Source organism: Alexandromys fortis, unplaced genomic scaffold, assembly GCF_014885135.2.
Source record: "Alexandromys fortis isolate MF-2015 unplaced genomic scaffold, M_Fortis_MF-2015_v1.1 scaffold_44, whole genome shotgun sequence".
NCBI classification, from domain to species: Eukaryota; Metazoa; Chordata; class Mammalia; order Rodentia; family Cricetidae; genus Alexandromys; species Alexandromys fortis.
Window position 1 is genome coordinate 5869808 of NW_026067921.1, and position 25799 is coordinate 5895606.

The 25799-nt window shown below is 42.2% G+C and overlaps 1 protein-coding gene across 1 annotated transcript in view; it reads left to right on the forward strand.

Moving 5' to 3' along the window:
- Positions 1 to 25799, forward strand: part of Cmc1 (C-X9-C motif containing 1) — a 92606-nt gene that overhangs the window by 6346 nt on the left and 60461 nt on the right. The window contains exons 3-4 of the mRNA XM_050141745.1: positions 18736 to 18806; positions 19378 to 19640. Coding sequence (XP_049997702.1) covers positions 18736 to 18806; positions 19378 to 19640 — 334 coding nt within the window. The remainder of the gene's footprint in view (positions 1 to 18735; positions 18807 to 19377; positions 19641 to 25799) is intronic.

The following is a 25799-nucleotide window of genomic DNA, read 5'->3' on the forward strand; positions in this document are numbered from 1 at the left end:
GGAATGTGAGGCGTGTTCTGCTAACAGATAACGGTTAATTGGGTGTGGGGCAGATTCTGTCAATAGAACATAATTATGGGTGTGAGGTTCCCTATGGGATGGAAGCATTTGTACTTCAGAGGTTTACTGGAAGTTCAAGCCTTGTCAATAGACACCTGCCTCCTCTGTCCACAAGTGTACTGACTGGGCTCTTTCATTAAGGGAAGAAGAAAACAGGAAAATGCAATTCTTCATTAAAGTTCAGACAGAATGTCATATAGGAAAACACTGAATTTCATCATTATTCATTATTGTTGGCTTTCTAAGTCGGCAGGCATGATAGCAAAGGATCTGAACCAATCACAGGGAATAACTTGATCCAGACTACACTGTACAGCAAGAACTAGAGGAGACCTGCACAATTACATATGACCAGATCACAAGACAAATTCACAGACTGACACTGTGACCGTCCCACCCTTTCTTACCCCAACCAAAACCCAATCTTTATGAAAAGGGTAAACGGGTCTACTTTGATGGTCTCAGACACAGTGGGAAGAGCCTCCCCTAGTCATTTCCTGTTTGTCAGTTTCTATCTAGGTGTCAGGTTTAAATTGGGAACACACAAGATGTAGTGAAGTTATCTTGGGCAAAAGAAGAAAAAGGGAAGAAGCTTAAGTTACTATTTAAAATAAAATGTAATTGAATATAAAAAGACAAGGTGATGTTCTAGTTATAGAAGTGATGGGGCTATACAGAGTTAATTTGTAGAGTACCAGCAAGTGCTGTAAGTAAATAATGGCTCTAATTGTTTACGAATGGTTAAGACTGTGATTTGGAGCTGGATTTGAAAAATGCTGACAGGGAAAGATGATAAAAAGTGATAATGAAAAGCAATAGATTCCAAAACTGAGGAAAGTCAAAAGTGAAATATCCAGAGCAGACGGATGATAAAACAATGAGAACAAAACACATAAAACATTAAGTGTAATAAACCGAATCAAATCATACGATTTGTGTTAAGACTCAGTGTTGCAAAATGCAGTTCCCTCTTAGCAAATATACCAAGCAATGGAATGATTTGCACTGTTCCGATTTGAAGGTCAGTAGTCAGTATGGATGAAGCTGTATCTTTTCCCGTGATTACCACTCTACTGTCATTTCTGCCATCTCTTCTTGTACCAGAGCATCTTCTAGTAGTAATGAAGATCAGCCCAGAGAAGCCTGTCTGATGGACAACAGAGAGCAGCCCTCTTACATAGGCAGGAAGGAGGAAGTAAAAGGTGCTGGTGGCAATCAGGGCACAACCCTTCATGCAGATGAAGGTCTGAGATATACACCCATCTCTAGACTTCTGGTCTACCAGGGAAAGTGCTCCACCATGGTTTAGTCGAAACAGCTGCAGGTCATGTAGAGTTCAGTAAAGCCTGTCTTCACTCGAGTGCTGCTTTCCAAGACCGCAGGACACACTGCCTACAGTGGCTGTGGCTGGAGCATGTCTCCGACCATGGCTGTATCAGCTATCAGTAGCTGCTGGCGTGTCAGAGTAAATACCTCAGTCATGCCAGTGTAAGATCCTCACTAGAATGCTTAAATAGAGCTTTCCGTTGAACAGGAAGGCTTTGGAAACTTTTAGGTTGTTATCATATAGCAGACTCATCTACTGAAGGACTCATCTCTGAAAAAAAAAGTGTGTGACTTTGTTTATTGGAGTTTAACTACAAATCAGTATAAGAGCCCTGAGTTCTAAGGGGTCTTTAGTGCTTCCTGTGAATGCTTACAACTGTCAAGAGTTGTCTGTCAGGCTTTGGTCAAGAGTGGCTGTGTCACAGGCTCTTGCTTAGAACTGGAAGCCTTGGGCAGGGAACTGGCAGCCAGGTAGTGCCTATCCTAGCATCACCTGAGCCTCCCTCATGGAAGCTTGATCATTTTGGACACTACAATGACTCTGAGGATAGTCCAGAAACTTCAGATACCCAATGTGACCATGCACACTTGATGCAGGCATTGCAAGACTTAAGGAAGCTATAAGTGAACGCACAATGGACCAAAGGCCACTAGTAAGGACGTTAAATTGGCGAGGACAGCTCTGTTTGAGGAGGGTGCGGAGGCCATCTTGGCTACTGTGGCACGCTTCACAGCTGCTCTCTGTGGTAACCGAGAAACAGAGAGGACGCCAACGTAAAGCACTGTGTAGACTTGGCTGGGGAGATACACAGGCAAAGTGTAGACAGTGCCAGCTGGTGGCTTCTTCTAACTATGACATTTTAACTTCAAGACAAAGTTGAAAGATAAAGAAACTGTTACGTTTTGAATCAAATTTAGAGAAAACAGAAAATATTCTGAACTTCTAGGCTTGAAGATGGAACTGTTTTTGTTCCTAGTGTCTGTCTCTCTCCCGCCTCATGTTTTAATAAACAGAAAGAACACATATGCTTTCATTTATAGTTTCCTTAGGGCTCCCAATGCCCACCTCAAGTGTATGTTTCTTGTGTGTGTGTGGTTGTTTTTGTTGTTAAGGACTACTTCCTTTCCATGCACCATAGCTACACACACACATACACAAATTCTATCAAGACACTAGGAACGCAGCTCAGTTTGGTGGAGTACTTGAAGAAGATAGAAGATAAACCGGACACAACAGCATCCACTTGTAACCCCGACACTCAGAAGGTGAAGGCAGAAGGATCAGGAGTTTAAGGCTATCCTTGGTAATAATATGAGCTTGAGGCTAGCCTGGGCTACATGAGACCTTGTCTCAAAAAATGAAAAAAAATTATATCCAAGCAATGCCTTCAAACAATACTCAACAGGAACCTGGGCAGAGCCAGTATGCCAAGACTTCCAGTCAACCTAAACTGGCATTAGTAAGCTTCTGGCCTAGCCTTGAAGACATATTGAAAAATCACATCTTTTGCTACATTCTATTTGCTACGAGTGAGCTGCAAGATACGAAAATAGGGAGAAAATGGGGAGAAACAAGAAGACATGGTTTACTGGGGGGACAGTCTTTGGCGGTTCAATACCATACATGGTACAGGGTAGCATGCTACTTGAAGACAAGTGAGAAGCACTGTGGTGTCATCATTCTCAAATACAAGTAAGACTCCTCCACATTTTATTTGGTTTAGTTTAGTTTTTGGTGAGACAAGATCTCTAACTCACTGTGCAACTGAGGATGATCTTGGACTCTGATCCTCTTACATCTACCTCTCCAGTGTTGTGATTACAGACACATATAACCATGTTTGGTTTTATGTAGTGATGGGGAGCAAACCTGGATCTTTGTGCAGGTCAATCAAACACTCTACCAAATAACTATGTTTTAGTCCCACTCTTTAGCTATTATGAGCAATTTCTGTGTTGTATAAGTTACTTGGGATTTCTGAAATTCACTTTCTTCATTTTGTGAAGGGTGAAAATAATATTTAGATATAATAATTAAGTTCATTTTATTTTACTTTGATGTGATGATTAAATTCAGATGATGAAGTACAGAACACATTAAAAGTATAATAATATCAATATGTGATAATAGTTATCATTATTCCTATAAAAATCTTAATACAAAGTATTTGTAGAACACAATAACAACAAAACAGATGAAACTGAGATCTATTAACTGAGATGATTTGATTTTTGTTATTGACCCTCAGAGATGCAGATGTGGGATGTCTCTGTGTATGCTGTCACTATGTTTTATTACCACTGGCTAGTAAAGAAGCTGATGTAGCCAATAGCCAGGCAGAATTGAGCCAGCTGGGAAATCCAAGCAGAGATACAGGGAGAAAAAGGGCAGAGTCTGGGAGATGCCAACAGCCACTAGGGAATGATGTGAGGTAGCAAGCCACGAGCCTCGTGGTAAATTATAGTATAATAGAAATGGGTTAAGTTGTAAGAGCTAATTAATAATAAGCCTGCACTAATAGGCCAAACAGTTTATAATTAATATTAAGCCTCAGAGTGGTTATTCAGGAACTGGCAGGTGGGAGAGAAACTTCCAGATACATATGCTCTTTAACAAAGGGATCTGCACTGAGAAATGGGTCATTACATGGCCTCACGAAGTGGTATAATCTTATGAGACAATTGCCACACATGCAGTTCATCAGTGACTAAAAGACTGTAAGTTGACAAGTGACTATGTAGGCAAATGGTATTTGGAAATGGTGAACAGTGCTTTGGTAGGGCACTGATGCATGTGAGCTCACTTTAGGACACTTCTGATTTCTACTTCTAAGTGTCTGCATGCTTCTAGCAGGTCTCAGTGTTATTCTGGAAAATATTCCAAACATGGGTGCAAAGGAGATATACATCATCCACAAGGTCTTCTCTGGCTAATACTACTGTAAAGAATAGGGCAACCTATGATGATACATGCCAGCAATCAATAAGAGGATGAAGCAAGAGGACTTCTGAGTTTCCAGACTGCCTGGGATATGCTGTAGGGCTCTAAGTGTTATTCAGGGGAAGAAAACCTGCCTGCTCTTCTTAAGATCTTGAGTTTCATCTCTAGAATCATGGAAATAGGAGAAATGTCATCTTTTCAACACTGCAGGGAACCACTTTTAGGGAACCAACAATGATTTAGGGTAAGTAAGACATATTTTTGTCCTGTATTAGAGGGCCTGTAGACATTGGTTCTACTGTGCACAATCTAAAGGCTGTGCAGTAGGTTTGATGACACAAGCTGACCAAAGCATCAAGGGTCTGTTTCACAGAAGACATCCCAGAACCCACACCCATGTCTCTTCTACCCTTTAGTCCTGCTTTAGTAGGTGGCTTGCTGGATCAGCAGTATGGTTGGAGTAAGCCCATGAGGGTGAGGTATTTCCCTTTCTCCGGAGGCAGACCAGTGAAGATGAAGGTTACTTTTCTGAAATCTCTTTTATAGAAAGGAACCTCTTGTCTTGGTCATATTTCAATTCATACTCTCATCTTAAACCAAAGTTCTTTTTACAATGCTTTTTTTTTTGAGGCTGTGGACATGTTAGTGATACTACTGGCTTGAACATTCTCAGGAGGTGTCCTATTAGCTCACAATAGGCCTGAGAGCTAACATAAACTACGGTGTGGACATTTTGACCTGTAGGGTCATACTAACAAATGATGGCCAGCCTATGCACTAGCATGGTGTTGCAAACTCAGATTAGTGACTGCTGCATTTGCAATGATGCCACATTGTAGGCTACCCACAGAACAGTTGGCAATATTAGAACGCCAGGCTCCTTCTTCTGACACTTTGATTCTTTGGTTTTAGATATCACCTCATGTAGCCAGCCACTTTTTTTTTTTTTTTTTTTTTTTTGGTTTTTCGAGACAGGGTTTCTCTGTAGCTTTGGAGCCTGTCCTGGAACTCCCTTTGTAGACCAGGCTGGCCTCGAACTCACAGAGATCCGCCTGCCTCTGCCTCCCGAGTGCTGGGATTAAAGGCGTGCGCCACCACCGCCCGGTCACTATTTGGTTCTTATCTCATTTTTCTGCTTCTACAAAACTTGGTGACTTAGCACCTGCTTGTCTAGTGTCACACCAAAACCAAGAAAGCAGTGGCACTTCGGGGCTATGTGTTTATATTGAAGACAGGAAAGATCTCATCAGAGTTCTGAAAAAGCTGCCTGAGTTCACGTACATTCACACTGGGAGAAGGCTTGCACCCTGAGAGGTGTGGTGAGAAGAGGGCACTGACATGGAGCAGACATTATTTGAGTAAGAGGACGACATTTCAGTTCATTCCAGTGTCGACTCCACTGTGTCTGTGCAGGACCAAAGCTAATGCTGGCCTAGGAACTCTTACTTTCAGGATGGACGAGCACCTGAGGTTAAATGAATGAATGCAGTTAAAGTCCTCATCGTCTTCATCCATATTGCCCACTCTTCCTTTGAGACAGGAGCTCATGTAACCCAGGCTGGCCTCAAACTTGCTATGTATCCAAAGCTGGCCTTGAACTCCTGATCCTTCTGCCAACGTCCTATTGCTGGGATGACTGGCATGCATTACCATGCTCTGCTCTCAGTTCCTCTCTTTTGGCATGCTACCCTACACGTCAAGGCTAATTCATTGAGACAGAAAAGTCAGATCCCCTGAGACTAAGTGAGCCAGATTCTAAATTAACAGAATTTATCATTAGGGAAATCAAAAGCCAATTGGAGAGAGCTTATTATAACTATAATGATTACAAGCTCTCCAATTATTGTTGTTGTTATTTTGAGTTACCAGATTTCTAGAATGCTTACTGTATTTAATTAATATTTCAGAGGATGAGTTCCAGTTTCTGGCTTTGCTCTACTGAAGCTAGGGCAATTGTTAAAATCCAATAAAGGTTCTGTTCTGTTTTCTAATTCCACGAGAGACCGGCACGTTTGCAGAAGGCCTTCGCCCATTCACTTACAGCTGAAGACTTGCACCAAGCTACTCGATTGTTTTATGAGATAGAATTAAAAGTGTAAAGCAGTTAACAGTTGAAGGCATGTCAACTGGAAGCACTCCTTGAACTCATTTGACCAAGCCTCTCCCCCCAGTTTCTGAAATCGCACCTGTGTTAAGATGTGCACCTTCTTCCTCTGTCTGGTAAGCACAGGTGTGGGAACTTGTGCAATGGATAATTAATCTCTATTGCTATCTATAGTTTCATAGTTAACACTGTCTTAGCAGAAGTGTGAAAACACATTCACACCTTTGAAAATGGATGATTAACTAATCAAACGACAATATGAATGCTAGATAGAATTACAGAAATGACTGCAAGGCAGAGTTATTTATGATTATAACATTCTATTTAATTTTTAAGGGTGGATTGTTCAGTATAATCCGGGCTCCTCAAACATCTGAGCAGATTCTCAACTTTTTAATTACACAACTCCTCCAAAAAGAATCAAGACGACTTCAGATTCCTCTCTAATTATGCATCTTACACTCTAGAGGTTAGAAAGGAAGAGAGGGGTACATTTCAAGACCACAAGCAAAGAGAAGCCAAGAAAAGTAAGAAGTCAAATAAAAGAGAATCACATTTGAGTGAATAGTCAGTTAGCTTTTCCTCTGGACTTCATAGTTCCATTTCAAACAGAAACTGCCCTGAATAGAAAACGAATACACAAGTCGATCATGGCAAGTTCTCTGAGACTGTCTGATATGCAAAGGTCCAAAGTGGGAGATAGGTTACTATCTTTATGATTTTGCAATTACAGAACTATCTGTGTTTTCCTTTTAAGTTAATGATCTCTGGGAAAACGGTGATTCCATTGGAGGGGGTCAGACGTAGCCACTGCAGCTCTAGACTAGCATTCCACGGACAGTGCATTGAAAGCCTTGAGAAGAGCTGACCACGGCAGCGCGTGTCCAGAGGCAAAGGCAAGAGCATAAGGAGGCTCAAGGTCATCCTCAGCTACATCGCAAATTGGAGGCCAGCCTAGGCTACTTGAGACTCTGTCTTAAAAAAGAAAGTAAGAGAGAGAGAAAGGGACGGGGGGGGGGGGGGGGGGGGAGAAAGCGAGAGAGGAAGAGCCTCTAGAATAAAAATATTTACACAAACTTGTATTTTAAAGGAAAGACATCTGTTGGAGGCACATACCACCTTTTGACCTCTAGTAGTATGTTTTGAAGCTGTCTTAACTCCCCTACAGTCCTCTGAAATCTGGCTACAGGAATGTCTCATTATCCTGCTCTGGATTAATGCAATGCTTTCTACCAAGCAGGCATCCTCGTTTACTGATTACAATCAGTCTTATTAGTGAAAAGACTAAAGTTACTGCATAGTTATTCTTCCATGGGAAAAAATTTGATCACTTAAAGCATAAAGACACTACATTCAGTTTATAAATTAGTCATGCACTTCTCTGTTACATATAAAAACGACGATATATTACTTAGTAACAGTTTATATATTAGTGCATACTCAAGCTTATAGTTGTTATTAAATGTTACTTCAACAAGGCTTCTGTCTCCAATTCTTTCCTGAAACCAACCTGGCCCAGGTCGTTCCCATCTGCTTTTACTTCTCAATAGCATCGACACAGCTCAGTACTTCCTTTCAGAAACATTACCATCTCTTGGTTCCATGCCATGCTCCGCATCTCTTCTTGGGAGAACTCCTTTGGACTCTGCATACAGTTCCAGAGACCTTTTGTGATGGACTATTAAGACCACCATGTCCAAACCTCTAATTCTAAACTCTTTCACCTTGGGTCCACACTTACCTATGAATGCAGAGGGGCACACCCATACTTAGGCTCTGCTCTCATCCTCCAAGCCCACCCCTCCATTGTACTTGTCTCTTTCCAAAACTAAGGATATACTTATTTTGTTACGCAAGTAGAAACCTGGGCATCAGGTATCATACCATCACATCTAATCTCTTATTGTATGTGATTAATTCTATTTCCAAACTGTTTCCTGGTTTCTCTTTCCACACATTTTCACTGCCCTGCTGTGGTCTGGGTAGCTGCTGCCTGGTCCCACGTATCAATCACCACATCCTACTAGCTGGTCTTCTCGTTTCTATCCTTATTCCTTTCTTTTTGTTATCATAGTGTATTAAGGTGATTTTTCTAACTAAGGTTTGTGAGATACAGATTTGTATTTGGAAATATAAATATGTATTTTTGTACATATTTTTTACGTTGACATGAAATTATCTGGTGCAAGTTGAAGTAATTGCAAATAAAAATATACTGTAAACACTGATACAGGAAAAGTCTTATAGAAAATTCCTTTACATGTACCCTGCTTTGAAGGAATCCCAATTGATATAAATCACAAGATTTGATATTGTTATCCTCCTAAAAAAAACAAAAAGCATATGAACATGCCCGGTGTGGTGGCGCTCACCTTTATGTCAGCACTCAGCAGGCAGAGGCAGGTGCCTCTCTGAGTTTGAGGCCAGCCTGGTCTACGTAGTGCGTTCCAGACCAGCCAGGGCTACACAGAGAAACCCTGTCTCAAAAAGAAAGGAACAAATACGGACAAACTCTTCTCTAGTGGTCAGCTCACTTATTCCTTTGTCCTTGAATTTAATCCACTTCACTTTCCCCACGGATTTCATTTCTTCCTCATTGCCCTCTCACACCACAGCACACACATAAGCTGAGATCTGTCTTCATTCCTGCAGCCATATTATCTAAGTATGAAATAATATTGTGCGGGTTCAATTATTGCTCTACATACCATTACCATATAATCGATGAAAACAACACAGATTATATGTTCAAAAATCCTTATTAAGTGAATATGAGAAATTTCTTATGAGAGTTTAGATCTTAATAACAGTCAGCATTTCAGTGCAGAACCACATCCTTTCACAGGGCCAATTTTTTCCACTAGTTTAGGTGTCTGTGGATAAACATTACTAATTTCTAGAATAAATATTGAGAATAGGTTATATTTAAAATTTGAATTTTATAAGTTTTGAGAAGCTTTGATTCTATAAATAACCATTTATGTTAAGAAATTTTATACTGACAGTCACCTCTCTATACTTTCCCTAAGTAGTTCACTAAAATTTACAAGGTTATAATACTAAAAAATTATGTTAAATTGTCTTTAGTTGGCATCTTGATGAAATCATTCTTAAATTTTGTGAAAAACAAACAATTGGACATCACATTTTTTTTACGGAGCAAGGGTTGCAGTGTACAGTGCCTGCCTAGCATGCAGTCACTGTGTGGAGCAGGGGATGCAGTGTACAGTGCTTGCCTAGCATGCAGTCACCGTGTGGAGCAGGGGATGCAGTGTACAGTGCTTGCCTAGCATGCAGTCACCGTGTGGAGCAGGGGATGCAGCTGCGCAGTGGCTGTCTGGCATGCATGAAGCCTTGGGCTCAATTCCCAGCACCCCATAAACTGGGCATGGTGATGATGCAGCAAGCACAGCACTTAGCAGGTGAAGGAAGAAGGACCAGAAATCCAAGGTCACCTTCTGGTTATAGAGAGTTGGAGGACAGCCTGGACCAGACAAGACCTTGTTTTCAAAATCAAAAACAAAAATAAACCTTACCAAGTGATATTTAATATCATTCTTTGCACTTAACTTTTAATTTTGGATTATTTTACCAAAGTAATAAATGATAAATCACTGTCAATTCTTTACCCATTAGTTATTTTTCTAGCAAAAAATATTCACAGCATGAAAAAAATAAACATTGTGATCTGGATTTGGGGAATGAAGTGCAGGAATTATGTCCACAGATGATCTATATTAGAGACAGTTCAGTTCTTCATATACTGAAAGGAATCAAATTCTTCGCCCAGTGTATTGAGTTTATTGTTAGAGAGATCTTGGTCTGGATTCTCTGAGACTCCTTGGTCCTCATGATCTCCATTAAAAACAATTCAAATGAGACCCACAGAACATATGAAGAAAGAAAACACACTCTGCTGTGGACAATGGCTAAAGATAGCATTGTGCTGATCTACATCTGAGGCAGAGGCAGGCTTTCTATTAAAGTCTTTAGAAAAAGCAGCTTTTCTCAATGGATAATGTCCTGTTCCAGTAATTGAAAAGCCCAGTTGAGCCAATTCTTATGAGAGGAGACACAGCATGTCCTTGGCCTTCATCAGAAAGTCTGCCACCAGACAGAAAGCTCCTAACTTAGGGCTGCTGTGGAATAATCCTTTTGTACACTCTAAAGATTTGTACTTGAAATGGTAAAATGAAAAGCTGACGGGTTGCTAGTGAGGCAGGACAACCAAACTAAAGATGTTGGGATGAAGAAGGGTGGAGTCTGAGGAGTCACCAGCCAGGCACAGAGAAAGCAGGATGTGTACGAAATGAGGTAATAAGCCATGAGCCATGTGGTAGAACCTAGATAAGAAATATGGGTTAATTTAAGTTGTAAGAGCTGGTTAGTAATAAATCTGACCTACTGGTGGAGCATTTATACTTAATATTGAGGTTGCACATCGATTATTTGGAACTGGAGGATGGAAAGAGAAGTCTACCTACACAGGGTTCCAGAACCAGGTGTAGGAAGTCATTTCTTGATGCCATTCTGGGCAGTTCAGGATGTGATGACTCTAAGGCTAGAGATAGGACTCTGGTTTCATTCATCTGATTGGTAATTAGAGCCCCGCTGTTATCATCCTTGGCCGTAAGGGATGTTAACTATGAGAGAGGTCTGCATCTTTCAGGCCTGAGATTATCCAATAAGCTACTTAAAAGCAGTGGTATCAAAATGAGGCTGGAAATGCAAACTTGAAACTTGAGAGAAATCAGAACTCATGAAATGAAGCAGTTGTGCTCCTGAAAATGGATCTGTAAGAAAAAGACCTCAGTGAGGACCTAGATTCTCAGGTCAAGGATTTTAAACTGGGGAAGTACCAGTGAAAGAGAAAATCATGAGTAAATAGGAGAAATAAGTGAGTACAGTTTCAGTCTACTCGAAAGCAGGGGTGGGGTGGGGCTCAAAACAAAAAGACAGGAGAGTGAACAGTAGGGCCAGGTACTACACAAGGGCTGAACACTGGGTAGGAGGAAAGGACCTTGGTGTGCAGATATACTCGTGGCAGTGTTAGCTTGATTTCTTACTTGCCTGAGGTCTTGACAGTAGACACCATCTAGTAAATATGATCTTATTCTGCAGTGGAAAACGCTCGTCCTTGGGGTTGTGAACTATGTCGGCTCTCCTCCAAAGACTTCCTAAAGCATGGACAGTGTGTGATGGGACATTTACCACATCTGGTGCTCTTCTCTGAAACACTCTAAAGGGAAGATTAATTCCTTGACCAAAAATATGTCTATGAGCATTTCTCTTTCTCAAGAGTCAACCCATAGATGCTCAAAGCTCACAAGCAAGAGTTACAGAACATCTAACATGTATTGACAACCAAATGCTAGCCATGCACTGGCTAGGATTTCCATAAGTGCTTTCTCCTCTAATATTGAGAACAAATTTAAAATAGCACCTCCCCATTTAAAAAAATAGTATCTCAAAAACTGTTTGGTACCCAGTGGTAGAAAGCAGGATCACTATATTTGTAAAACTGAAAGATGTCTAACTTTGGAACAAAGAGATCAAAGAGTCGATACAGGGAAAACACAGCTCTAAAGAATAATGTTCATCAGGACACGTGCCACCTTCTCGCTTGTCAGTGAAGATCCGACAAGACAAGAATGAGAAATTGGATCTAGTAGACTGCTCTGACCATCTTATGTTCATGTGGTTTTCCCATCATTTCACAGTGTGAGGACTTTCTCTCAAAGCCAATTTGCTTGGCCCAAGCACAATTAAAACTTTTAATTTGAAACTCAAGATGCTGGCATAGCTATTATCACTTGTGTCCAGTGTATCAGAACTTGACAGGTTGTCTTTGTTCAGCTAAACCCATTTAGCTTATATAGGCTATAGACTATCATTTATACTTAAACCCTACCTTCAAAGTGAAAGTAATATGCAAATCCAAGGTATATTTCACCCTGAAAGTAAACAGAGTATATAATCTTTCAGAGCTAATAATTTCTATAATTGGGATATTTCTAGACTAATTAAGGAAGAGTAGGTTTATTCATCCTTCCTGAAAATCCAGCTTATATTGCCCTCTTAATGGTAAGTTGAAGAGGCTGTCATTAGCAATATTTCACAGATGGATTGTGTTTGAAATTTTATTTATTTATTTATCTGCCTAGCTTTCCCCCATTTATGATTTCAGAGTGTATATTAAATATTTTTCAGCAGAAATATAAAACATGGTGCCATGCTCTTTGTCTTCTTCAAGTCAAAGGATAAATTGAAGAATGGTGGGATAATAAAGTGAAGCCAATAGGAAAGTGTTTGCTGGTAAGCCCCGAGAAGTCTCAACCAGGGGCCCAGACCACAGGATCTATAGCTGAATAAGCCATAGAGCTAGTGGGCACAGCTAGTTTCGAAATTCAGGAACCAGTGAGCCAAATCAGATCAAAGTTCTTGTCCTGTCCTCACAGAATGTAGAAGCCAGGGAGACAAAAGAACAGAAGGCCAGAGGACAAAGTCTGACCCTTAAGAAGGAGAGGTGTAGATCAGAGAAGGCCGGAAGGGTGTCAGGCACAAGCGTGGGCAGTAGAGCTCTGTCACTGTGATAAACACCATGGCCAAAGAAAGGGTTTGTGTGACCTTGAGGTTACAGTTCATCATGGAGGGATGCCAGTGCAGGAACTAAAGCCAAGAGCTTGAAGCAGAAACAACAGAAGAATGCTGCCTACTAGCTTGCTCCCAGGCTCACTCGTCTTATACTGCCCTGACCTACCTTCCTCGAGATGGTATTGCCCACAGTGGGCTGGGCTCTCCGACATTAATTATCAACCAAGAAAATACTCCTGAGACACACACAGGTCAATATGATGGAGGACATTCTTCAGTTGAGGTACCCTCTCCCCAAAGATTAGCTATCACATACAGAAAGGTGGACACAGATGTCAGCTATGTCGACTTGTGGGTTATATGGGCATAAGTATGAGACACTAACCAAAACAACTGGCTGCTAGGCTTTCCAGTCAGACCCTAATAAGACAAAAAGAGCTCTGTATGATCTTATGGTGACCAGAGAGCACATCAATTTAAACTTTCATACAAAATTAAAATAAAGCAACTTTAGGGATGAATTTGACAGTCGCTAACCTTGTCTACTACATGGACCATCAAAAACACAAACCCCTAAGGCTTGGCCCCTGTATGTAGCATCTTTCACAACTTAGATGGACGTCTACAGTCACACGTCAAAGGCAGTCATAAGCTATTGAATTCACGAGACACATTGGTAGGTTCAGTAGTTAGCCCGGACCCCCATTCCCTTGTCATGGCCATCACACCACAGATACTTCAGACAATAGCATTTGTAAACCAAGCCTCTGTCTCTTTTCCTTGTTCAGTGCCTAATCATTCCTTAAGATCTACTTCAAATACCAACATCTATACAAACCCTCTAAAGTTAAATTCATTTCTTTCCTTTTTAATCTCCCACACCATCTTCTATCATGTGCTGTAACTGTCTATTTGTATATTTGTCTCTATAAGTATTGGAGACCATTGGATTTCCTCAAGGGTAAGGGCTTCAGCACCTTCTTTATTGCTACTTTCCCAGAATGCAGTGCAGTACTTGGCACAGGAGAAGCTCTGATTGGGAAGAGAAGCCAGTGAATTCAAGTCATTTGCCCTCTTTTACAGTACCAGTGAGGGAATATTCAGTATAGGTCACAGACTTCATTTCCTCTACATGAACAGAAGACCCCTGAGATGTTTTTAGTACAGTTGGTCACTGACATAAGGATGTCATGGCACTGACAGTTCAGACTCAGAAGAAAACAAGACGCATTAAGATTCCTTGTCAAGCTCTCTCTCTTTCTGCTTCCTTGGCGTGCGCACGCGTTTTCTCTGTCTCTCTCTTCTTTTATCTCTCCTCTCTCCTTTTATCTCTTTTCTCTGTCTTTCTTTCTCCCCCTTCCTTAATAAATACTTATGGCTATAAAAAAAAAGATTCCTTGTCAAGCTTCTTAGCACAAAACCAGAGAAATCCAGTTACCACGTTATGGTAGTACCCTCACTATCATTTCTGTTGTTAGCTTTTTGAGGTGCTGGAGATTGAACTTGAGCCTTGTGGCTACCATACAAGTCCTCTGCCACTGATCCACACCCCCAGTCCTGTCGTTGTTACTTTTAAAGATACTTATTTCCTGGTTTAAATCATGTGTATGCACATGTTAGCAACTTGCAGGGGAGGCCAGAAGAGGGAGTTAGATTTCCTGGTGCTGGAGTTACAGGCACTGTGAGCTGCATGACTTGGGTGCTGGGAACGAACCAGGGTCCTCTGCAAGAACCAGACATGCTCACTGAGTCATACCTCCATCCATCACCATCACTGCCATCATTATTTCTTTTGAGATAGGGTCTCACTATGTTGCCCTTGCTCCTTAGATCAGGATGGCCTGGGACTCAAAATCTGCCTGCCTCTACCTCCTGTGTTCTGGGTTTAAAGGCATCTGCCACCACGGCAGGTTCCTTTTCTTACTTCTTAAAAATGAAATGAAATCTTTGACCTGAGAGAAACAAAACAAACAGACAAAACAGAAATCTAGGCAGCTTTCTGTAGAAGCGAGAGGTTTTGCCACACCTTTTTCTCCCCTCACTTGAAGTGACAGGGCACACTGCTAAATCTTCTCTGTTCTCTTGGAGCATGTTCACAGAATACTGAGTTAAGCATATTAGAGCCTAGATTTTAGTCCTGATGGCAGGCTAACGCTGAGTAATCAAAGTTTAAAAGAGCACACACAGTAAAAGTAGCTCAGAACAACTTTCCAAACAATAAAAAAGAAGACATAAGAAATAAATTCCACAGTAACAACTGCTCTAAATTATGAATGGGATCGTGAGTCCCGGACACCCACTGTCAGGATTTCTAACGGGTCATCTCCTGGGCTCAGAGGATTCACAAAGGCACATGTCTTAACTTCACAGATGGGGAAACTGAGGACAAGCGGTTTGACCAATGCCACACTGACCGTTAGAGGCCGTAGATGAATCTCACAGCTGTGACGCTGGGCAATAGGAGCCAGTCCCAAAGGCTATCATGAATGATTAAAGTTGGGAAAAGATCCAGAATGGGTGAATGTAATCAATACTCACAGAACTAGTCACACGGGCACTTCTGTGGCCTGGGGTGTTACTAGGAAGCTAAACCATGGAATCTTCTAGATCATTAACACACAAGGGTATATTCACAAATAACAACTCATTCACCTGAGCAAAGAGTAGGGATTAATTGTATATAATACACACACACACACACACACACACACACACACACAAAATGATACATAAAAAAATTGATTGAGAAAGAGTGAGTTGAGCTCGGTCCAGGCATCCCTGTGTAGTTCCAAGATCTTTCTTACTAGCTACACCTGTTAAATTTTACATTTTTAGGTTAAACAGAGCCCCTTACCCATTTTACCAGGAGAATGAACAGATAAATCACTACATGCAAGTTAAGGGAACAGAAATTGCCAACTCATGTGGAAACCCATGTTATAGGCTTTATAATAATATTTCAAAATAGTGTAATTGGAATTATTCTACAGGATGACACTGCTCCTCCCAAATACCACCGTCAAACAAAAAGCCCACTCCCAAGTATGGATACATCCCTTCAGGTTGTTGGCTGGGTGCCGGGAATGGGCTCCTTGTCCCCTATTGACAATGTACTTGGCTGTCCACCAGTTCTTGTGGGTAAAGCCTAGTGCTGAAGATACCATCGACTTTGCGCGCAGAACTTGGAGAAATCAACCTGGACGCCTTCTCCCTGATGGCCACTGTCACAGAGCCATAGGAGCTAGGCTGGCTGCCAGAGGGGAGTAAAAACACCAAGTCTTACCCAGCTGTGAACCTGTGAACTACATTAACTCACCTAGCAAGACACACTCATTAGTGCTTGCGTGCACACACACAAACACACACACACAAATAAACACACACACACACACACTAAAAAGTATATGAAAAAAATTGACTCCAAAGCTATTTTTCTATTACTTAGCCTTCAAATAGTGCATATGTTCTAGACTGCTTACGACAAGTTCATACATGCTTGTGCCTAATCGTTAAGTTTATCAGCCTCTTGGCATTTCTGCTATACTCTTGTTTATAACTACTCGAGCTTTCCAACTTCTTCAGTGGGTTTCAAGGCCATCCTCCTGCATTTCTGTCAGTCAGCAATTTGATTCCCACCCCTGTGCCTTTGCTCACATAATTCCACTCGTTGGCCTCTGTCTTAGTCAGGGTTCCTATTGCTGTGATAAACACCATGACCAAGAGCAACTTGGGAAGAAAAGGGGGTTATTTTATTTTACAATACTTAGGTCATTCTCCATCACCGAGAGAAGACAGTGCAAGGAACCCAGAGGCAAGGACTGAACCAGAAGCGTGAAGGAACACTGCTTACTGGCTCTATTCTGCATGGTTTGCTCAGCCTGCTTTTTTACACCACCGAGGACATTGCCCCCAGGTGCTGTGGGATCCTGCATATGGTGAGTATGTGTTGTTCTCATTGGTTGATAAATAAAACTGTTTTGGCCTATCGCAAGGCAGGATAGAGCCAGGTGAGAAATCCAAGCAGAGATACAGGAGAAGGGCAGAGTCTGGGAGTTGCCAGCCAGCTGCCGAGGAAGCAAGACTTATGTAGAAAATGAGGTAATGCCACGTCAACGTGGCAATACATAGATTCATAAAAATGGGTTAATTTAAATGTAAGCACTAGCTAATAATAAGCCTGAGCCATAGGCCAAACATTTATAAGTAATATTAAGCCTCTGAGTGGTTATTTGGGAACTGGTGGGTGGGAGACAAACCTCTGATTACGCCCAGGGGCTAAGCCTCCCACATTAATCAAGTAAATGCCCTATACATTTGCCTATGGGGAAATCTTATGGAAGCATTTTTATTAAATTACTATTCTCTCTCTTCTGATATGTCTAGGTATGTGTCAAGTTGACAGCAGCCAACCTGCACAGCCACCAAGCTCTCCTGTGTGCCAGATGCCCTTCAAGAATGGTTCAAATCTCTGATTCTTTTCTTGCAGCTTTAGTAGGACGATACAAAGGTGACTTTCCTCCTTTGTTACCGGGGCCACTGCCTTTTAAGCCAGACGTAATTTTAGCTGATCTTCCATGGTGTTCTCAAACACCATGGTACTCCAGCCCTTCTGAGAGGCTACTGTGGAAATACTAGGTGCCAGCCATTATTTCAGTTAGGGTTCACGGTTGTGTAAGATGCAGTTTCAATGTCCAGGATGATGTGTTTTTCTTATTCTTTATACTCCTATTGCACTATATAAGAGATTATCTGTCGTGATGTGCTAATTTAGAACTTTTCTTCTGTTTTGAATTGCCATCTCATTTCCTAGGCCTTAACTCTTAGGAATGGTTTGTGTTGTAACGACTCTTTTCTCCCAAAGCATTCATTCCGTTGACTATGAGAATGGGAAGACATATAAGCCCCAGCCATTGCGGTGTATTGCTATACTTTTCGTGGTATGAAATGCTTAGTAGTCAATTTTAGGAAACACAGAAAAATCAAGATTTTCCAAAACATTGTGATAAGGCTAAAGGAAACATCAATTGTTTATTCTGAGAGATGAGTTAAGTAGAAAACAGTAATGATAATGTTTCAAGCCACAGTTATGGCAAAAAAAAAAGTATACGAGTAGTCCCTTCATGTCTCTCGGATGTGTCCTGTTTTGTGTATTCCTAAAAATGAGCTTGAAAAAGAAACTGAAGTACCGAAAATCCTCAGAACCTATTTTCAAGTCACCAAGTCAACGGGCCTGGTACAGGATTCAAGCGAGGACACCAACAGTTCTGCCCGAATGAATCGGACCAAACTACACCCCTTACTGAGTTGTGCTTTCACATACTTGGTGTGATTACCTGAATATGGGTGCCTGAGCTGTTGTTTTTTATAACTCAGTCTATTCTCAAAGATTCAGGCGCTCTGCTACACATCCAGCGAGGTCAACTTGGGCTTCAGGCCAGACTGTCCAAACCAACAACAGCGGAAACAACAAAATGTTGGTTTTTCTAAATCCTTCACTCCCAGAAAAATAAAAAGAGCACCCGTAACAGATTTCATGTGTGTTTCTAAGCACATTTGTAAAACGTTCAAGCACAGGAACCGATTTCCTGCCTGGCTGAGTGAAGGTTTAATTCTCCACCTTGGCACCTCAGCCTGCAGCTGTAAGGAGGGCCAGTGTGTCCAAACAGGCCCTTAAACGGGAGCCCTGCTGAGCGGAGACCCACTTTTCCAGGCCTGTTCAACCGTGGCATCTTTTCTGCCAACCGACCAGGCGGACGCAGCAGCAGGGAAGGGGGACCGCAGGTAGGTGGGGAGGGGATCATTTTGAAAGCCCCAAATCCCTTGCAGGGAAGAGGCAGCTGCTCGAGCTTTTCCAAACATCTGTCCCTGGCCTTACCCTTTGGAGACTCCAGCGAGCTCATTACGTGGAGATCTGAGGAAGAACCGAGGGTCGGTCAGCGAGCAGAAACAGGCCCAAGGGCCACCCAGAAAGTTACTTCTGTCGAGGAGGCTTTTGGGAACTGTTCCTTCCCCTTATGTAAGCAACAAATGACGGCTTTCCAGGACGGTCAAGACCCATGCTATCACTAAAACTGGACTCTAGGTGCCGGGAGTGTGCACAAGACAGAGCTCTTCTGAGCAGGACTCGGGCAGGCAGAGGTTTTTAAATTACTTTTCCTCTGGCTCTCAAGACTGAGGCTGAACCCTGACACGGACAGACGGACTTACATTACGACTGAATGACCGGGACATTAAGAGCCTTTGAGGGAAGAGGCCCAAGCCTCAAACCCCACCTAATACTATAGAAAAGGTAAGCGGTGGACAATCGAGGCCGCCTCTTGGGGGCGCATGCGTAACCACGTCCCCTCCCGAGCCATTCCCGGAGAAATCAGCCCCTTCGAGAGCATGAGTCCCCAGAGAGCAGTCAGGCGCAGGCGCAAAGCTCAACGGAAGTAGGAACAGGGAAAGGGGGCGTGGCCTGGCCTCACGGAGGCGTGCACGCTCCCGCTTGGCTCCTGCGGGAAGCGGGCGGGCGGCTGCGCGCGCAGTCCAGCTCAGGCTCCTCCCCTCCCGGCTCCCGAGCCCCCGAGTGGCCGGCTTCTTCTCCGCCCTCCGAGATGGCGCTGGACCCCGCAGGTACTGGGGTCGGCGTGGTTGTGAGGGCCTGGGCCAGGTGCTCTGAGGTTGCTCGGCTTCCGCGGTTAGCGCCTCCCTGGGCCCGGCTGCTGGGTTTCCTCCTTCGGTGACAGCCACCCATCTGCCGCTCGCTGGGGCTCTTGTGCTCAGTGAGGGGCGTTGGGTTCGTTGCGACCACTTCCATTAGCTCTTCAGCGTCTGTTATTTTTTTTTTATTTTTTTGACCTCGGTTGGGGCACAGGTTCGTTTTAAACAGTATCGGATGCAGACACTGTTGTCCCAGAAAGAAGTCGAGTTTCATGCTGGTGCAGTTTGATATTTTGTTTCCGGGAGTTTTATGCCTCCTGCTCCCAAGTTCACCCTTGTAGCCCAGTGTCACAAAGGTTCCACGACCGAATGACCGGATGAAGTCCTTTTCTTGGAAAGGCTCTTCAGACATCTTCCGTGTCGTTTTAACCTGCAGGGTTCCACTTGGGTTTACAATAGAATTCAGGTCCTCAGGAAATCTTACAGAGCGCACTCCTAGCACATGAAGAGATTAGTGAAATGGTGAGGAAGTAGAAGGGAAGGGTAATGGGTTAGTTTGTTTATTTTATGGGTAGAAAAACTCAAGGCATCGGTAAATTAGAGGCTGGCAAACCTTTGGAGACCCTGTGGTGGAAGGTCACGTGTGACCCTCAACTAGGCAGGAAACTGGGTGCTGCACACGAGAGCTCGACACTTGATTGTCAAGCTAACTGTATTCAGTTGTCCCCAAATAGTATCTGCATGTTGGTTCCTTTGTCTCTTGTTTTCACAGAGTAGGAAACAGGCATGGAGAGGTTAAGTTTGTGCTATACACGCTCCCTCGCTCGCTCGTTACACACTGGCTTCCTCCTGGCCCTCAGAGTTGAATTCAAATGACAGTTTCTCATACAACTCCTGGCTGTCTAAAGCAAACCTTCTACAGTTATCACTGCACCCTGCCTATTTTCCGTGTAACGCAGTAGACCACAGTCTATAAGTGTATCTGCATGTATCACGTGTCTGAGCACAGGCCATGGTAAACTCAGGCAGTACTATTATTTGGAGCATAAAGCCGTTGTGGAACACCACACGGCCATATCAGTTTGAGGCTAAGTAATGGGACTGGGCTGTGAAGCGGTGAGCAGCAGACACAGGCTTTGAAGCAACACCATGAGCAGTGATGTATGTTGTAGAACACGCTGTGTCATACTTAGCTGTAGACTCATGATCTTGATTTAGAGGTCATCAAGGAGGTTGTAAGGAGGCGTGGGCAAGGGAAGTTCAGGTAAAGTCCGCACAATTTTGGCATCTCATGACCTTGCAAATAATCTAATACCTGTGAGAACAAGGAGATTTAGGTTCTCAACCTCCCTAATGGTGTGACCCCGCCATACAGTTCCTCATGTTGTGATGACCCCCAACCCTAGAATTCTTTTCATTGCTACTTCATAACTAATTGTGCTATTATCCTGAATCCTAATGTAAAATTTTTTTTGAGATAGAAGTTTGTAGCTGGATGGTGATGGCACACACCTATAATCCCAGCTCTCGGGAGGCAGAGGCAGGCGGATCTCTGTGAATTCACGGCCAGCCTGGTCTACAAAGCAATTCCAGGACAGCCAGGGCTGTTACACAGAGAAACCCTGTCTCAAAAAAACCGAACAACAAAGAAACAAAGCGAGAGGACGTCATGCTTGCTGTCCCCAGTTTCTTACCGTCTAGTTACGCTTCACCAATTCAGAACTTGTGGTGTGCTCAAGGTTACATAGCTGTTGACTGGTGGAGCCAAGTTTCCTTCCCAGCTTAGGCTATCAACCAGGCCTTCATTTTAGTGCTTTCTGGTTTAATAAACGTATAGGGCCCAGTATACACCATGTATTGCTCTGTAACCTAGGAAACAGCAATACAGGACAAGCAAGGGCCCCACGCAATAGATCATCTAAGATTGTGGCAGACACCATGAAGAAAGTCGATTGCAAGGAGAGAGCTACTTTTGCTGAGTTAGGAGCTTTATGGAGAAGTGCATTTGATTTAGAATGTCAAGGATGAGAAGAAGCTACCATGAAAAAGCAATTGGGGAGGGACTGCGATGGGCATTCAGAGTGGCCAATGCTGGAAAGCACATTTGAGTGCTTAGAAGGCCACAGTGCAGAGGCTAGTGAGCCGGAAGGGAAGGAAGGGAAACGCTGGGAAAGTAGGTCTGAGGTGCACATCTGGCAGCTGAGGGCCTTGAGTTCCAGGGTGGTAAAACATTCTCAGCTATTTTTAACTTTCGGTCTTTCTCAAATTTTGACTCCAACAGCGAGATGCAGACTGCATCCTTATTCTTGGGGTGTTGTTTCGTTTCAACCTCTTCACACACGGGTTTATCAGCTATTTTCTGCTGTAATTTGTGGGAAAGACAGGAGAAAGGACAAAATACCAAGTAAAGCGGCTGTGAGCGGGACTGAGCTTTTGATTGTGTTCTTCTTACCCGAGCTGCACTCCCAGATGCGCTGACATTTATTTCTTAGGCAGTTCCATTGTGTAAACAGAGTAGAGGAAAAGGGGTGTTCTGCGTGCCCCCCGTTTACTGACTCAGCACTCAGCTTGTTCCCCAACTCTAGTTCCTGTTCTTACAGGAAATTCTCCTCCCAGCCTTCAGTCATAAATGGAGCCCTTCACCTCAATAATATTATAAGAGTTTGCAGAACAGCTCATTCTCCTATACTAGGGTTTAACTATTTAACTATATCTTATTTCAGTTTACAGTTCTTTGCAAACTCATAATGCTTTCTATAAACATTGTATATTTTAGAAAATATATACAATTTTCTAAAATATACAAAGTCTCTAGTCAAATTTAGTGATTGGAAATTCTTGCTTGTTAAGTACAGTTTTTTAAAAAGTAAAACTATGACTCACATAAAAAAAGGATATATGTTAAAGATTTTCCTCAACTCATTAATTAGTGAAGGAACCAGTATATAGTGAAGATGTAAAAATTGGTCCAAAAAATATTTGAGAGACTAGATACATAGTTTTATAGGTTACAACCATAGGTAAGAACTTTAATTTACACCAGGTTCTCTTTGGGGCTGTCATTTCAGAAATTATTTCCATTTCTACTTGACAGGAGTTTTAGAAGTTCGCTCCAGCCCCTGACAAAGTATGAGATACACAGTAATTGAAAGTATCAAGAAAATCCCTTCCTTATATCTTTGCTTATTGTGGTATTTCAGGAAAAATTTCTGCTATTACTGTGTTCCCAGATGACAACCTCAGGCACTTGGGTTCCATAAGTTTGGATTTTTGCTCTCTGTATCACCTTGGAGGGGTCCTGCCTCCTGCCCTCCTCCTTTTCCCATCTTACCTCCTTTCTCGCAAGGCCAGGGATGCTCCCTCTCGCTCAGTGCAGAGTCCTTCTTCACTCTTACTTTCTGAGGATGGGTCAGTGTGCGTCTGTCTGTCTGTGTCTTCCTGTGCCTGTCCTTGCATTGGTGTTTTCTTCCAGGACTCTGTAAGTGGAGAACTGTGGAACACTGCTAGGGCTTGGGTGGAAAGAGAGGGGAGGAACTTGCTGACATTCCATGGGCAGGTTTGTAAAGCTTATCTTGGAGGAAGGTTGCGGTGCCAGCTCCTGAAGTGCTAGGTTTACGCCCGTTCTTACTTCTTTAGAGGATAGACAGCGCTAGAGGTGCTTGTCCTTGGTATACCACTTGCATTTACTGGGAATTTCACTTTCTATTAAGTTAAATTTTTTATTTATTTATGATGTATACAATATTCTGTCTGTGTGTATGCCTGCAGGCCAGAAGAGGGCATCAGACCCTATTACAGATGGTTGTGAGCCACCATGTGCTTGTTGGGAATTGAACTCAGGACTTTTGGAAGAGCAGGCAATGCTCTTAACCTCTGAGCCATCTCTCCAGTCCCTAAGTTAGATTTTTAAACATATCTGAAGAATCTCTCCCCACCCCCCGAGCATTATATGATTAATTATGTGAAGTGTTAGTCACTGACTGGGAAATTTTCATTTTATTGTCCACCCCCCTTTTTTTGGTGACAGGGTCCTGTTTATTCTAATCTAGTCTTAAATTATTTTTTTAAAAGTTTCATAAGAAGTTTGCCTGATTGTCCTCCCTCTTCAGCCTTTAAACGGTAATAGAAACCCTTCAAAAAATCATATTAAAAGTAATATAGACTGTGTATGGTGTTTCTCATTCTAAGTCCAGTTTTTTTTGTTTTTGTTTTTTTTTTTGTTTGTTTTTTTTTTTTTTTTTTTTTTTTTTTTTTAGTAATAATAGCTATTAAATCTATAGATGAATGAGGGAAGCTTGACTGAGAGAGTCCGAAGATTTGCCTGTGTGGTAAAGAGCAGTTGTTTCTCATTTGAGACAGGATAGGCCACGGCAGTAGGAGATGGTCCATCAAGAAGGCACCTGCATTGTGCTGGGTCATGGACTCATCACCGAATTCGTTAGGTGGGGCACTGACTTCTTGTTTCAGCTGTGGCATCAGCTGTAGGTGGCATCATAGGTTCCGGGATGAGAGAAGTTACACCAGGTATTTACTAACGTGCTTTCAGGCCCTAAATGTTTATGATTCTGAATATTGATCATAAATTGCAAGGGGTTCTTGACTTAGCATAGAAACTTCAAAAGAAAACCCATGTTATTTTTCATTAAACTAAATTAGTACGATTATTTAATGGCATATTTGTGGAAATATATATTTGTAGATGTCAAAAATGAGAAATACTTGCCAATACTTATGGATAAGAACATTGATATGGAATTAAATTTCTAGCCTAAAGGGCCATATTAGATCATTGTATTAAAAGAGTAAGATTTCTGGGAAAGTTTGAATAGAAGTGGTGTGGTGTTGTGTTTTTTTTTTTGTTGTTGTTTCTTGTTTTTTTTTTTTTTGCTGATAATGAACTGTTACTGGGAGTTTTTACAGATCAAATTAAGCACAGTTAATTGAGAATGTAGATTTTCGAATGTTTTGCTGCAGATAAGAAAGCTTATCTGTATACAATCTCTGATGTGGTGCCTAGTAAGTATTTATAACAGTAAATATCCATGACTGTTGGATTATGAAATTTTCTTATGTGTTGTTTGTTAAGTGGTTTCATTGCTTATCGCTGTATGCTGGCGTGCGTTAGAGGGTAGTTAGAAAGACCAGCTAGAGAGTACATAGCGTCAGTGAACATTCGCGTGCCGTCACTGGTAATGAGCTGCATGTTAGCATAATTTGGGGAGCTTTGGATACTTCTGCACTTCTGAAATAACTGTTGGAGCCCAAGCATCAGAGCTTTGCGAAGCCTTCTCTGGTGGTTTTAGTTACAACCAGGACAAGAACTTAGAGTAAAAAAAATCTTCCTTAGTTGGCTCACCCTAGCATAGCAAAATATCATAGACTGGATGACTCAGAGTGGGTGGATAGCTTCAACAGTGGACATAATATATCAGCTTCTCTTTCTGGAGTCAGGGAGATCCGAGGTGCCAGTTGATGTGGATGTTGGTAAAGATCTTCCACCCTGCAGATAGTTGCTTATGTATCTTCATATGGTGGGAGGGTAGGGCTCTGTATCTTTTGAAAAGCAAATCCTACCTGACAGTCACATTTAATCTGAGGCACTGTCTGCACTCTCTGCAGACGTAGTCACACTCAGGAGAGTAAAGAGCAGGATTCATTCTGTGTAGCTGCTCACCTGGAGAGAGAAGACACAGTGTTACATGGAATGTTTGACATTCACCTTAGCTAGAGGAACCAGGAATGCCTTTTGGGTTTGTGGTCAAGAAGGACCCTGAGATGCAGAAGTGCTGAGTTAGATTTAAATCATTTAATCTTGATAGTGAAAAATAAGAGAAAGTAAAGGCAGAAGATTGAGCTGGCATTTGATTTTTATCAGTGTCTTTCTGGATAATGTCACAAGACTGCCTTTCCTTGGGTTTCTTCATACCTGCTTCTAAGTGTGTGTGGCAGGACACTTGTGAAACTATCCTTACACTCCCTCCTTCCCCTCAAATAATTATTGTGTCTTGTAAACTATATTAACATAAGCTTTCTTCGAGGTGGGGGAGTAGGATAATATAACTTACAGGATGGTGGTAAATGAAGGATCAAAGTTAAGTTGGAATTGACATGTTGATGGGACATGGAAATTTC